A 15802-nucleotide genomic window follows, 5' to 3' on the forward strand; every position below is an offset into this window, starting at 1 on the left:
ACCCGTAATATCTACCCACTAGAGTAACCGTCAATAAGCAGGTTATCACTTCAAAAATTGAATTTAAAAAAAATAGCAACAATTTCACCTCCGTGCACATGCCTCACTCTTTTGGCTGTAAATTTTCTCTGTTTGTGTGGAGACAATAGCCAGAGGAAGTGAGAGAGGGAGTGGTGTAGCGCAAAAAAAGAGACGCAGAGGAAAGAGCAGCACTGTTAATTGTTTTCCAGAAAAAAAAGGTTGCAAAGGTCTGCATGTTTGAACTAAATGTCACCTCATGTAAATCACAGCCTGGGAGTCAGAGAAGCCAATAATTCAGATAATTAGGATGACTCTCTCCTGCTTGGTGTAGCAGAGGAAGGTGCGTTCAAAGACGCGAAAGAATTCACGTGTGATTAACCAAAAAAAAAAAAAACCAAAAAAAAAAAAAAGATCTTCAGTGTTTTGAGTGGGAGGACCAAAGAAAAAGAGACATAGACAGAGGGGCCGATAGAGAGAAAGAGAGAGAGAGACATGGATGGTGAAAATCACAGAACACCGAAGGAGATCTGGAAGAGAAGGAAACAAGTGAACATTCCTCCCAGCGAGGTCAAGACACTTGGTAAACAAACAACGTTAGCAGCACACACACACACAGAGGGGGTGAGGTGGTGTAAAACAACAAAGTGTCTCAGTCGATTGCCTACGCCTTACTTTGTCTCCCTTCTTCAGTTACATAAACACAAACAAAGGCCTTTAAATTCAGCTCAGCTTTTTGAAGTGGAACAGTGACATGTGCTTGGGTCTCATTTGTTGGTGATTAATGCGAAGAAAAAAGAATATATTAGGAACCTAAGAGTATATGATTCCTTTGATCGAACAATGCTGTTGACCATAATTGTCTGCGTGTTGACGTCGCTGCTTTACATTTAATTCTAGCCGAGACACTCCCTTGAAGATTTCCTTTTGCCTTTTTAATATTACAGCTCAAATTAGTTGCATTCAATGTCATCAAAATCTTCCTGTAGGAGCAGACATGAAAAGGATGAACTTGGAAATAGATATGCTTATTAAATAGCCCATATTGGTGAAAATTAAAACTCATCCTGCAATGCAGAGAAGAAAATCGAAAATAGAATAATGAGAGTATATTAAGAATGTTGCACAGTCCCGCCACCTCTAGCACTCCCTCATATCGCTCCCTCCCTGTCTCCCCCCATGCCGCGCAGGCTTTCCTTCCATTGTGGCGTGCAAAATTGAGAGTGCCGCTCGCACCGTCTGGCCAGCGATCCATTCTTCCTGGACAGGTTGATGGAAAACAATCAACAGACTATACATCTCGCTCAAGCGCGGCGGGTCACCAACACTCATCCTGGACACCTGGACCTACATCCTGGGCTATGGGCACTGATGTAACGTACTAGAGAAGGAGACTGGGTGGGGAGTTACCGATGGGAAGTGAGACGCCAGTTTGGAAGGCATATGGAGCTGGCATTAAGTGCACGGTCTGTGTTCTCACTCAGCTGATATTGTCCTTAAACAATTAACTCCTGGATGATCAGGGAAGTGAAGTGCTGGACCTCAGGCTGCATCCTAGTTGAAATTTTTCTGAACATTTGTTTACATATACCACAATGTGGTCACAGCTATTTTCATTACATTTTAATTTGCTCATTAAAAAGTTACTTTTTGTTGGTAGCTTGATTTTTTTTTGCAGCTCACTTTAGATGGATTGGAGATGTATTAGTGTGTGTGGAGAGGTGTGTGTGTGACCTGTGGTACATGTCCATAGTCTATTCCTGCATCTTGCCAAGTTGGCCACTGGTATAGGCCCCAGCACCCACCATCACCCTAGTTGTGGACAGCAAAGCTGCACTTAACATAATTCAATTAATTCCTTCAGTCCAACAGTGCGCTGATTTCCAATAAATTTATCTCCAGATGAAGAGCAAAGCTTAGAAGCTGGTGTTGTCATGGAGCAAAGAAAAACATGTCAGAATGTGTAAAAAGGCTAGGCTACATCTTTTTTTAACAGATTTTTTTCATTCCCTTTTATTTTTTCCCCCGCTTTTATCCTGATTTTTGTTTTTACTATTGGGCTCTATGTGAATGCTCCTACTGTCACGCTTGCTGAGCATGCTGGGAAAACTAAGCATCCTTCACTGAGCGGAGCTGGTGTGTCTATTCAATTACAGGCAGCATCTTGCGCAGCCAAGTAACACATTGGCTGCGAGAGAGCACTTAGTGGGCCACGTGCTAGACTGTCCAAACATATCAGCGCATTAAGAAAACAAAGCATTGCTCTTGTCGCACACACATAGCCACACACGTCCAAATGTATAGCATCACTCCGAGAGGTGCGCTTTCGCGCTCTTCACGCCTCATTTGAAAAGCAAATTGAGCGCATCTTTTAGGGAGCGTCACAGACTGAATCCTGGAAAACGCTACTCTTTCCTCACTCGCAGCATGGTGCACACGCAGACACGCACCAACTCTCGCATATGGTAAATATATCTTCATCCTATTTCAGTCGCTTACTATCTCTATCTCTCTGGCCTGCAATTTCCAATGCCAAAAATGTCTTTCATTGCTCTCAGAGAAATAGGACGCTGCTCATTTGGGTCAGATCTGGCAGGCCAAAGCCCTTCATTCCGGGAGAGAGCAAACATGGACTCAGAAAGCATGAGGGAACATCTGAGAAAGGTCAAGAATCAGGAAAAGTCACACAACAATGACACAGCAGCCTGGAGAGATAAGAGAGACTTTAAACAGTAGCTCTCTCAGAAAAAATGTGCATGTTGTGAAAAGCTTTCACTGCAAAGTTATTTGTAAATTGCACTTTATATAACCTAATAAACTGTTTGTTACCTGTACTCAGCTGGGAAGCATTAACTTAACTACCAATAAATTGCAATAGCAGCTCTGTTCAGTTTATTGGGGAAAGAATTAAAGCCCAACAATGCAACTGACATGAACCTCGCCATTAGAAATATATTCCCAGTGTGTTTCTTAGTTTTTCATTACCATAAAAACATTTTTTTCTATTCAAAATTTCCTATTTTGCAAATAAACCCGTGTGCACCCCAAGAGTGATGTGTTAATTTTTCTCAAGGTATTTGCAACTGAAAGTGAGCCCATCACTGGAGCCGAGAGTGCTGACGGTCTGGATGAGAGAGGAAGTAGCAGCGCTGTTTTAGAGGCTCCTCGACCTCCAAACTCCCTGCTGTCAATCAGCGCACCCGCTCTGTCCCTTGGGGCTGCGCTATCCTCCAACCCTGAGAGGGAAACCATTGCAGGGGAAAAAAGAACACAGCTAAACAGATGCAGGGAGCTGCAGGTCAATGCGTGTGTATATGTGTGTCTCACTTTTGCATGCCTGTGGATTTTTAAGAAACCGCGCATGCGTGCTTCTGCATACACATTTACCTAGCATGTGTTACTTTATCTGGGAGGGGGCAGCTGTATGTGTGTCTGTGTGTGTTCCTATACTGTCTGTAAGTGTGTGGGGCAGATTTGTGAAGCAGCCAACACCTGAGGGAGGGGAGTTCTGCCTGCATATTGATGAGCCAGCATTGCGGCCTCTTGCCCCTGAGCCCTGCACAAACACAGCAGCCAACCAGGGCCAATCCTGTTCAAAGCCTCTCCTAACGTTTAATATGGCTGTCCACCCAAGGGCGAAAAAAATCAGATTATAATCACAAAAAAAGGCAGATGTTTGCTGCTGCATTTTGAACTACAAGAAACAGAAAAAGTTGTAACTTTTGTAATGAATCTGTAATGAAACTAAGGTTGTCTTTTGTCTGTTTGTTTTTATAAAGAGAATTATAGCTTGCCTGAAAAGTGAGGAAGAATTAGGCATCATGCTGGTAAAAATACAACAGACACATTAAATAAAAAAGGTAGGGAAAATATTAATGAAGACCTCAACATGCAGTTGTCAGGCTCCACAGCATATACATCCATGGCTACGCAGAATAGATATACTCTAAGTGCGTTTCCACCTTATGAAATTGAAACTGAGCTGAGGCGCTGCCAGTAAACCAGATTAGCATCAAATGCAAATGAGAAGGGGGCTAATGGCTGGACAGGTGCAGACTGGGCCTCTAAATCACACACACACACACACACACACACACACACACGCACACACGCACGCACGCACGCACGCACGCACGCACACACGCACGCACACACATGCACAAATGAAAAGAATGAATTAAACATGGGTGGGCTCGGCTTGGGGGGCTGGCAGAGCTGACATAAAGTCAATGACATACATTATTCACTAGCACACGTTAGCCCAGCCAAGGCAACACATGACCTCTCACCCCAGGAAGTGCATCCAAACATAACAACCAAAACAATGAAGGGGGTTCCCCATGACAGTCATTGACAAGGAGGGGCTGAAGGAGGCATGAGTCGCGCAGCAAAACATTGAATTCGGTCCTCAAACTCGACGAGCTCTGAAGTTAGACTGATGTAAAACTGAACCAGGTTTCCAGTTAAAGCAGGCCAGAGGTGAGCCCAAGCCAGATGCAGCAGTGATAGCTGCCCACCGTTGGACCATTCCACTGGCTCGCAGAACAGGAAACCATTGGCTATGACATCATCCTCCCCGGGAGGAGTGCTTCCTGCCTGACATTCTTCACTCAAGCGACGCACACAACACACATTCGACAGGAAATGGCCTCTATCAACACACACACACTTGCAAGGAAATAACCAACATGGATGCTGGTACACAAGCACCGACACACATGCAAGGAAATGGTCAACATCAACGGCAGGCTGCAGGAGTGTGTGCAAAACACAAACATACTCGGGGGCACACACTCCAAAAGGGCTATAAACCTGAAATAACACTGAGTGCGCATGTAAACTTGACACCACATATTTCCCTCCCTGCACTGCCACTGCGGAATCACAGAGATGTGCAGGGATATCCAGTGGACGCTTATCTCTGGTCCCAGAGAGTTGCAATCCCTCCCTCCTGAGAGGTTCCCCCTGCCTGGGAGACACCCTGTGGCAGGCCTGGGGGAACTGGGACACAGGTGGTGGGAAGCGAGTGGGTGCGAGAGGAGACAGTCATTCTGAACAGAGCAGGGGTGGGATCATTCAAAATTTTTTATAAATAATGGGGCAAAGAGAGGGGAGGTGAAAATAAGAAAAGCAACGGTGCTCTCTGAAAATGTGCTTCTGATTTGAGGCCTATCAAGGCACATGATTGACTGACAAGCGCTGGTTGCATCTGATTAACCCCATGTTAAGCAGGAGTGATGAAGAAAGGTGGAAGTGGAGGTGAGGGGGAGGTTAAGGGCTGCTCTCATGTTATCTTGAATTGTTAAGAGGTCTTTTCCCTGCCCCTTTTGAAGCACAGACGCAGACAACATGCCAAGGTCTCCCTAAATTTCACACCCATTAGAGCAAAAGCACATATTAAATACGGCAGGAGTTGTCTGCAGCACCCACTGATGTTGGAGACGGACTTTGAAAAGCGATCTGAGTCAGTCACAGATAATAATTCCACTTGTAAAACGGAATGGCATGAAAAGCGGACAGACAGTGTGAGATGTTTTGTTTGACTGGGAAAATGTTCAAGCTTCTTTTGCTATCATAGCACAAACAGGCATAATCATTTAGGAAAAAAAAGGTACGATATAAGTCTCCTTGTAAATGTTTTAAATCCCAAACAAACTGTCTTTTTCAAAAGGCGTGGAAAAAATAGAAAGGGGTGAGAGACTGAGCGAGTACAGTACCCAGAGCACTGCAGATCCACACTGTACCAGATTTGTTCTCCTAACAGTCAAATAAGTTTCTCATTAGCTGACTTTATTTTCCTCATTCCTGCGGTTTTGCTGCAGTGGCCTGTTTCTCCCATCTTAACGAGAGAGAGCTAATTAGGCAATCAGACCCATTACTCTTCCAGAAGAGTTAGAGCTAGCCCAGCTAATTAGGGCTGTAAAATCTAATCATCTCTGCGAAAACAGCAGAGGGCTAACGAGCCCTTATTTAACGAACTAAATAACTTCAAGGATGGAGAGGGGCTGCTGATGGCATTTCTTTATGAATTTGAAGGAGGAGAACTCATGGTAATTGAGTCAGTTTCACCCTCGCACTTGTTTGTTTGTTTATCATTCCCTGATTATTACAACTGCCAAGAATATATTGGTACTAAATGAGCAAGCGCAAAAACCCTCCTTCCTTATTTATTACAGCCCATCTTTAAAACAAGACAACCCCCCCCCCCCCCAATTGCTCTGCTCTCACCTGACCTATTTTCCTGTCCAGAAGGAGCGTTTGCTGGAGAGAAAAGTGAGATATTGCTGTTGTTTACCCTCCCCCTGTTCTAATTTGTTGTTCGTTAATGCTGCCCTCACACCTGAGCCATCGGGCGCTCAGGGAATACCGCCAACGAGCGGCTGCAACACATGCTCAGTGTGGGAAAGTTGCTCGCAGCTTAGCTCAAAAACGTTTGGTCAGGCTAGCTCTGCCATGACTGTGGCAAAGCGAAGATGAAAATTGTGGCGCGGTGCGTCGGGACAGCGTCGGAGAAAAGACGCTGACAGAGTTCAGCGGTGAGAGACTCAACAAGTACACCCGCGTGAGAACAAACATCAGAAATACGGCACGGAGTGATGGGCAGGCGCGTTGTCTGAGGCCACGTGGTGGGGTGCAGCTGGCTCAGGGAGCGCTGAGGTGAGGCCTTCCGCTTCACTGGAGCGGAATGAGGGTGCCGCACGCACCCTCGCACGCACCCACACTCCTGCACCACACTTTACACAGGTAAAGAGTTGCTTTTGACAGAGCAGCAGCAAGAGCAGGACAGCTGTGTTCATCGGATAACACAGGTCAATGCCTCATTAACTCACACAAACACACTCAAATGTGACAAATCCAAATTAGACATCAAACCCAAATAACCTACTTATTTTTATATGGTAAGCTTAATGTACAAAAAAACCCATAATAACAAAGCAGCAAAATGTTCCTTGTCATACTATCTGGCAACATTAAGTGCACGCACACCAGCAATTGTACATGTATGAACAAATAATTTTATTCACACCGCATGTCTGCAAGAGTGCCACACACCCGGTGGACTGTAAATCTTCAATGGTTTTCTTGATTCCGAGTGACCGTAAATCATGCGAGCTGCTGCACAAACGGTCACAGGCGGTTCGAGCTCGCGAGGAAGAAAGTGCACGGTCAAAAGAAAAGTCTGCGCGTGTTCGGAGGAGTGTTTGCGGGTGTCACAATCCGCAGCCTCGGTGCCAGAATGCGATTTATCCACGGTGACACACACGCCAGGCTGTAGCTGTAACCCCAACTGTTCATCAGCGACGTCGTGAACCCAAACCACCCTTTGACCACACTTGCAGCGCAGCTCCCCAGCTCTGTGATTGCTCCACCACTTCACTCACATTCCACTGGATTTTGTGTACTGCTGTTTCACACATTTTGCCTACACAATCAATTATGGTTACAGAGATTTAAACAACCTGCAGGCAGCAGGTTTCCTTTTCCTGGCCAAATTGCATGTCAATAATAGCATTCATCAGCTATTACAGCTTGACTTGTTGTTTTTATTTTTAATTTCATCGACTATGTTTGTGCAATGTTTGCCGCTTGTGCATTCTGTGAACAATTCCTGTTCACACACGCTGTCACGTCAGCAAGGTGTTGCATTGGATTGATGCGAAAGGGCAAAGTTCTCTTACCTGTCGATGATGACAGGGTCTGATGGGGTCTCGTTCCTGTTGCCACAACTCTTTTTATCACAGCATCGACTACGGAGAGGTGAGAGGAGACACAAAAACGTGTTAGTCTCAGATACGTGAACAGGAGAGCAGAACCGAAGCGCGCCGAGACAGAGGAAGTCAGAGGAGCATTATAGGAAAGAAAGGGAGGATTATGAGGGCGTGAGACTTTTGATTTGGATTTCTGTTGGGTCTCAACAGGTAAGACTAGGGCTCAAGTGCTACAGTAAGTCAGATCAGGGACTTGGTTTTGGGAGAACAAAAAAAAAGAAGAGAACGAGAAGTGCAAAAGTGGGGACTTGGGGCTGGATCCGAACTTGAGTTAGCCTCCAAGGCTCTGGTTAGCTCCATTTCTGTCAGACATCACACAACCAGACATCTTATGTTCTCTGTTTTTCCTCAATGTTCGTCCCCCAGCTTTATCCGGTGTCTCTCTCTCTTTCTCTCTCTCTCTCTCTCGCTCAGAAGTGGGTCACAGAGTGGTCCCACTGGACCTGGAGAGTAGTGCATGCTGGGTAGAAGGAGGTTGCATACTGATGTGACGAGTCCTCTCTGAATCTTTTGACTGCACTACAATGTAGCAGCGTGGTGTGTACCGCCAAACCAGTCCCCCACCCCACCCCAGCCCTCCCAAAAAAAGGTATCATCAGCCACCTTTCCTTCTGTCGGCCTGTCTGGGCATACAACACAGGTTTGTGTATATCTGTGTGCATCCACTCTATGCGAGCATGTGTGGCGGGAGGTGTACAAAGACACAAAAGCGAGTGAAGGAAAAGGGGTGAGACTGACCCTCCCCCCTTACTTTCTTGGGTCCCCCAGGACATGAGGCTTGGAGAGCCAGATCAGATTTCTGATCTCGCCTGTTTCCTGCAGCATATAAAAACAAGTGGTCTAAATTGCCCAGAGTGATAACCAGGAAGTGGCTACACTTAGCCACTAGCCATTTTTCCACACATAACACAGCATGTGTTTCTAAATGGCAATCACACGCTGCGTGATGCATTTATTGATTGTAAATGCATGCAGCAGAGTATGAGATCTATGCCTGCTTTATTATATTTGACTGTGTGTGTGCATGCGCAAATGTGTGTATATTAAGTGTAATTTGAGTCTGTCCCCCTCTCCACATAGCTCACTGTCAGGACACAGCAAATGCATGTATTACACAGACTAAGGAGGATGGGTTTGAGTAATGAGCTTTTCCTTGTCCTAATTAGCTGTACATGAGAGGGAGGCATATACACACACAATTTACTCAGACATACACACATTCTATGAACAGAAATAGGCCAGGGCCCATCGCACCAACCCACTTTGAGGAAACTGATAAGATTTCTATTATAATTTAGCAGCGCTCCTCATGTCTTCACCAGCAGAGACGCCACCAAGGTGAGAGGAACATTCGTCTTCATCTCGCACTGACTGGACCGACGCGAGACAACTGCGCCTTCGGGCTTACCTGCACATGATCTCGTGGGTCAACAGGACTCGACACATCTCCGGGTTTTTATCTTGGCCTTCATAAACAATCGCCTGAAATGATAGAAGAAGGGGGAAAAAAATCACCGGCCATAAACAGCTATGATGTTGTTTTTTAAAAATAAGAAAAAAGTGATATGCTGACAAAAGTGTGAGCTTTTGGCAGGGGCATAAAAAAAGCCGGAAAAATGTGTGTCTTTTATCTGGGACTATGTTGTCTGTCTGGCAAATGTGTGTATCGTGGGAATCCAGTCCTCCAGAGCAGGAACGCTCTGTTCTGACAGAGAGAGTAAGAGGGAAAACATTTCACTCTGCGCGCGTGTGTGTGAGTGTCTTTCTGCATGTGCAAATGTGCATGTATGTTTATACGCTGCGTACAGTGAGCAGTTGGACTGCCAGACTGGAGTATAGTGCACCATCTGGTTCATACAGAATAGCGTCCAAAAATCTAGTCTGGTTACCCCTCCAACCCCTCTCAACGCGCACTCCAGGGCTGTGATAACCCCGCGCACACACACACACACACACACACACACACACCCACACACACACACACACACACACACACACACACACACACACAATGATAAACATGCAACCACACATGCACTTGCATAAACAACATCGCCTCCTACTCTTTTTCTTTCTAATTCTCTTCAAGCCTAATGGCACTAGAGACAGAATTGGCAAAACAAAAGACCTGGTATCAAAACAGCATGGAAGCAGCTTATTTCTGCAGTTATCTAATATAGCTAAAAGAATTCCCTCTGTCAATGCCATGCAGCTGACATGCGCCGCTCTGCATTTCTTTCTGTGTGATCGCATTGACCGTCTCACACACACTCGGAGAAAGTTTGCTCTGTTCCAGATTGAGGAAATGAGGGTCAAGGTTTTCAAAAAGTGAGCTGGCATGTATCACTGTCTTTCTCTCTCAAACACCCGCTTCGGCGCCCCAGCAGGATGTTCACACACTGCTTGTGTACGTCTCATGGATCCCCACTTAGAGGATCCTGTGCAGGGGTAGGACTGTAAGGGCACATGTCCTCTAGGTTTCAGGGCCTGTAAATGTATTCCACAGGTAAGACAGGTCATTTATCAAACCAGCTGTGGTGTGCTGAAGTTGAGGGTCTCACACAGGCAGGAGGGGAGGGGGTGTAGCATCGTTAGAACCAGGGACAGGAGTGATATTTAGACTACAACTCATGTCCAGAGTAAGTTTGAAGCAGTTTGATGCAATGAAGTCACCTGTTTAGTCATGGAGTCAATGAGACGAACATATAAGTCCTGCTCCGTCCTGATGCCTGCAGACAGAGACAGAAAGCAAAAGTTCGAGCCCATCTGCATATTTCACATTCTGAGTTTTATTCATACAGGTTCGCCCCCCCCCTGCTGCTCTTTATGCAACAAATGAGTCCAAACTCTCACTGGTGACTTTCATTATTTGTTGCAGCATTTTACTTGTTTTGCTCACAGGTCTGCATGTTTATTGAATGCTTATTGATTTTGTCATTGTATCATTTATTAATAGCTGCTTTGTGTGTAAAATGGTCTGCAGGAGCCCCTCAATCCCAATCAATATCAATAAAAATGCATTCAATGCTTCAAGACAGAAATAATAATAACAGTAATGAAATAAAAAGAGGATGAGAAGACTCGGCTGAGAAGGCAATAATAATAATAATAATAATAATAATAATAATAATAATAATAATAATAATAATAAATAATAATAATAATGCGGTAATTAATTTAACAAAAAAACGCATTTATTATTAAAATAATTGCTTGATCTCTCACGGTGGCAAATATAAAATTAAAATGAAGAACTGCCGTCTATTTGTTTCCTCACGTTGGTTTATCATTTCATTCACCAACTGTTTTTTTTGTGTGTGTTTCGCTCCAGACAAATTATTGTTAAATAAAAAAGGACTCACCATTACTGTAGAGGAGCTGAAGCCTATAATGGATCCCATTGTTGGTCTTTTCCCCCATCGTTTCCTATGGAAATTAAACCAAACAGAACAGGTCAGAGCGAACAAACCATCTCCTCCTGGGACTTTTAACTGCGCGTCCACAGCTCGATATTTTTAGACATTCTCTCAAACTGCAATCAAATTTCAGTCTTTTATACTTGCAGAACTTTCCCGTCTCTCCTTTCAAAAAATGCAGTTGTGTGTTGCACAAACTCAGCTTCAGTGGTGTTATCAGTCCGACACAGATCATTTGTGTTTTTTATCATAAAGACGTTCAACGTTAACATTTAAACGAAAGCACTGTTCAGATTTTTAACAGTTAACAAACATTTCTGACAACGTAACTAGAATATGTAGCCTCAATTATTGTAAATTAACAGCAGGGCTTAGGTTTGATAAATAGTAGATCACGCGCTAAAAACACTAAAACAAATATTTGAAAATTCCCATTTTGTACACGCAAAACATTAAAACTGCTTTTTGAATTTTTGGTTTTATTATCCCTCGTCTGACGGCACCTGCGGGAATAAAGGCGTCGTGCTGGTGCTGCACTGACATAAAAATGTGAATTATTATTGATGCTGGAACCATGAAAATTGATCGGTTAGTGAGTAAGACCAAGACTAAAGGTGATTTAGAAGATTTTGGATTTGTAATTGACGCGTCCAGTCAGCTTTTTATAGAGCTCATGTAAAAACAACATCAGCTCTGGACGTGCTTGTCCACACTGTCTTATTTACCAGCTTTGAAAGATTTTTAAATGCACCTCCGAAACTGTTGACCGTGTCTTTGGTGAAAGGAGCAGACTCACTTTTTCCTTCTCCACAAAGTCCACGAAGGTGGTTCTCTCTATTTCCACCGGTTGACCCTGTCTGTCGTATAAGGCCAGCACGAAGTGGAAAAAGTTGGACTTGCGGAGGTTGGAGGGCGGCTGTTTCTCGAAGTGTGCACGGGCAAGCCCCACACCGCTGCGGGTACAAGCACAAAAACCAGCACCGTCCACAAAAAACAGCCAGTTAAAATTAATTAATTTTGTTTTTACCACGAATGCAACACAGTTCACATCCTTTACTACAGTCGCGCAAAGTTCGGTGATTAATCGTCAACTATTAAATTAAATTAAAAGCGGGCTGACTTTGATTTAATCGCGCACACATGCAAAAATCCACAATAAATACAGAAGAACGAAAAGTACGAATTGAATAAAATAATCACGAGTGTGGAATGTCCATAACTAAAACCAGAAGGTAATTTAACTTTCAGAACCATATTAGCAAAACGCTGAAATTTTGGTTCAAACTTGAGCAAATCGTTACTTCTAAACATTATACATATTTTAAATAAGCTGAAATAGAAAGAAGAAAAGGAAACTGTTTTATCGATACCAATTTTCTATAAGCGTGCAGCCCATTTTCCGGACACCAAAGTTAGTCTAAGTGTAACCCTAAACCTCCTCTTTAGCCGTGCTCCCTGCCTAGATTCAGACTCAGACACTTGCAGCCACGTGCTGCATTTAATCGTGTTAGATTTAGTGCTCTAAACTTCGAAAGCCAGCAGGAACGTGTGGTGATCCAACTACTGCGTCCGGTGGGATCGCACGCTGCCCCGAGTGACAGGGGCGCTCCGTCTTTTCGGCGCACATCTCAACACATCTCCCCCCGCAGTCCGCGCCGCACCAAGGCCGCCTCGGGCTCACCTCTGGGCGGCTGTGTTGGCGTCCAGCACTCCGGCACCCTGCATCCATGTCCGAACCGCGTTCATCCCGGCCACCATGGGCTCTTCTTTCATACTACTCCCACTCCTCTGGATGCTGTCGTGGATTCCAAACATCAAAGCGCACCTTTACGCTGCCGCTATCTCTCTCTCGCATACACTCTCTCTCCTCTCTCACTCTCTCTCCTCCTCTCCTCGGCTCCCTGCTTTTTCTCCCTGGCTCCCCTCCTCTTGCGTCTGTTTGATCGCGCTGTCAGAGGAGCAAAGTGGCGTGGTCTGTTTCACTTGGCGTTTAGTTGCCGCGCGTGTTTCTCAAAGTAAACAAAAGATGCGACACGCGGAAGGAAAAAGGGGAGCTGTCAACATCCAGGGTTAACTGCGCCTCATGTCACCGACTCCAGAAGGAAGGAAAAAAAAAAAAAACAAAATAAAAGGGGGAATCAGCAGCTGTGGAGATGAACAACGCGATCCGCAGGATTAGAGGCTGCGCTGAGTTGGCGACAGTCCCGCGGATCAAGGCGCAGCTGACAAAAACACGAGTAAAATATCACTTTGTGCAACAAAGAGTCCAGTGAGACAGAAAACCAAAGAGAACAAACAGGTTCCCCTTATTTACAAAGTCTGCTCCTCTGCTCAGAAGAATGAAACGGAAGATTAGGCGCAATCAAGAGGCAGTCCTGTGCATCAGCGGCTCCGCTCCAAGTCAGCCTTTACCCGGGTGATTTGCGCTCCTCTCTTCCCTGAGGAATCACTTTGGACCATCTCTGGGATGCCGAACAGCAGAGAACTACTAGGTGGGGGAGGCGTGTACTACACGGCGAGCGGAGACGCCCCCAAAACACAGTAAATAACGCGGACAATCAGCTGGTCCACCAACCCGACCAGCACGCTTTCCGCCCGCCCGCCTGCTGTCCCCGCCTCGTCCCACACGGTGTCCCGCCCCAGCCACTTAACTTACCGTGTGCGTGTTTGGATTTGTCAATTAATATATTCCCAACCATCAAACACCAGCACAGGGGAGGACATTAACAGTTTGCCCAGACTAAGGCGCGTAGAGGTTGCAACATATGCGCCGCAGTAAATCAGCATCTGTCCGCATATGAAAAGGAAACGCGATCACAATTTTAACGCGAGCGTCAGATTAAACAAACATTTGACCCAGTATTAAGTGACATCAATCCACAGCAGCACAGGAAGGAAACGATCCACGGAATGCGTGTGCACATATCATTTGCGTCAAATGGAATCAGCACAAGAAACGATCGCCCGGTTTTTTTTGTTTATTTCCCAGAAGTGGGATTATCGAGAATTTGTACATTTTCTGGTGAAACCGTGCTTTGGAAATGAGCCGTGTGAGTCAATTCTGGCAGCTACTGATCCTAAAAAAGTTTCAGCGCGCTGCTGACTGACCTCCGATGAAATGGGTTTCATAAATCTTGCGAAACTAAACGCTGAATCCAACATGAAATATGAGGATTACAGCACAGCCGTGCCGGGGTCGGCGGTTCACAACCACGGAAGTAGCATAACACAACTGCTCAGAGACAATAACACGTAAATCTAAAAAAAAAAAAAAGTGAAGTAAAATATTTTGCATAATTGTGCACAGGAGCGTGAAACGGTACCATGAACGTATCACATGCACAGCGAAAGATCATACATGTCTCCTTCCCCACCAGCCCCCCCTGCATCATTACACAGTCATTTCTAATTGGTCAAATTGAATTGTCCCGGGGCCATCTGTTCGGTGGTAATATTCGAATTCATCTTCGAAGATCCAGATTTTTATCAAGAGTTGCTGAAATAAATCTGAGGCGTCGAGTCGATGTCGCGATTTCGTATCGTTGACGCGCAAAAGGCAGAATGCAATTCGCCCTTTTAGGTTTTAAGAACTAAAGAGATGTTGCATGAACTTGATAAATGATGCAATGGTGTTATTTTTTCCCCCAAAGGCCTACAGGCGTGCACGCGCACACCCATTTTAAAGTGCAATAAATTTCAAAAACGGTCAAGGTTTGACACGACACTCCCGCAATCTTCTCATCATTGTCTAGAGCTGTTTATTTATGTCCCCCTACTGTGGGAGGAGAAAATGTGAGGGCTCACACACACACACACACACACACACACACACACACACACACACACGTTCAAAGCTATCCTTCAGCACATTTCTTTGATTGTGGCTGGCCCTCTCGCCACGATCTGTTTGCCTTGGTCGGCATGCGGGCCAGCGCGACCGACACTCCAGGCCCCTTAGGTGGCGTGTATTTATAACCCCCCCTCCCCAGCACCAACACACGGCAATAACCCAAATATCACTCTCTCGGTATCCAAAAACAGAGTTGTCAGTCAGGTCTGGCACATCCAGCCATGTCAATACTGTGATTCACTAACTCCATGGCACCCAACATGAAAGCTTTGTTAAATATCTCTGTCCATTACGCACAGACCGGAATGCGCGCCCCACCGAAATGATCTGAAGGACGCGCTCGTTCGCGCGCGCCACTCCTATTCAAGTGTTCACATATGGGGAAGTTATTAAAAATCCGCCGCTATAACTCTATCAGACATTTTGAGGCATAACGATCAGAAATGAACACGCAATTCCGCCATATGTTGTCGTAAATCAAAAGGTTGAGTCAATGATAATAATGGCCTGATTGAAATTAAGACTCGTAAAAATGACTATTGTTTTCTCTCTCTGATTTTTTAAAATGCGGACATATGCTTGTGAAAATGGGCCTTATGTCTGACAATATGCTCTCTGGTAGACATAAAAGAAGACAAATAGCGGGCCTCCGTGTTAAATATGGAAACAAGACCGGCAGAATGTGATGTCCTTGATAGACCCATAAATACACTGTAAATCAATGTCAAATCGAGCTAGTTATTTCTAAC

The 15802-nt window shown here is 45.0% G+C and overlaps 1 protein-coding gene across 5 annotated transcripts in view; it reads right to left on the reverse strand.

The window, feature by feature from the left end:
* Positions 1 to 13702, reverse strand: part of ebf1a (EBF transcription factor 1a) — a 52919-nt gene extending 39217 nt beyond the window's left edge. For 2 of the 5 annotated variants that reach the window (XM_057043042.1, XM_057043040.1), the window contains exons 1-6: positions 12885 to 13697; positions 12000 to 12156; positions 11150 to 11213; positions 10461 to 10516; positions 9196 to 9269; positions 7698 to 7766 (exon numbers count right to left, since the gene is read on the reverse strand). In XM_057043042.1, the coding sequence (XP_056899022.1) occupies positions 7698 to 7766; positions 9196 to 9269; positions 10461 to 10516; positions 11150 to 11213; positions 12000 to 12156; positions 12885 to 13018 (554 nt within the window). In that variant the 5' untranslated portion in view covers positions 13019 to 13697. Of the gene's footprint in view, positions 1 to 7697; positions 7767 to 9195; positions 9270 to 10460; positions 10517 to 11149; positions 11214 to 11999; positions 12157 to 12884 lie in introns of all 5 variants that reach the window. The other 3 variants (XM_057043043.1, XM_057043041.1, XM_057043039.1) reach the window with 3 other exon arrangements.
* Positions 13703 to 15802: the final 2100 nt, after the last annotated feature.

Source organism: Takifugu flavidus, chromosome 9 (genome assembly GCF_003711565.1).
Source record: "Takifugu flavidus isolate HTHZ2018 chromosome 9, ASM371156v2, whole genome shotgun sequence".
Taxonomy (NCBI): domain Eukaryota; kingdom Metazoa; phylum Chordata; class Actinopteri; order Tetraodontiformes; family Tetraodontidae; genus Takifugu; species Takifugu flavidus.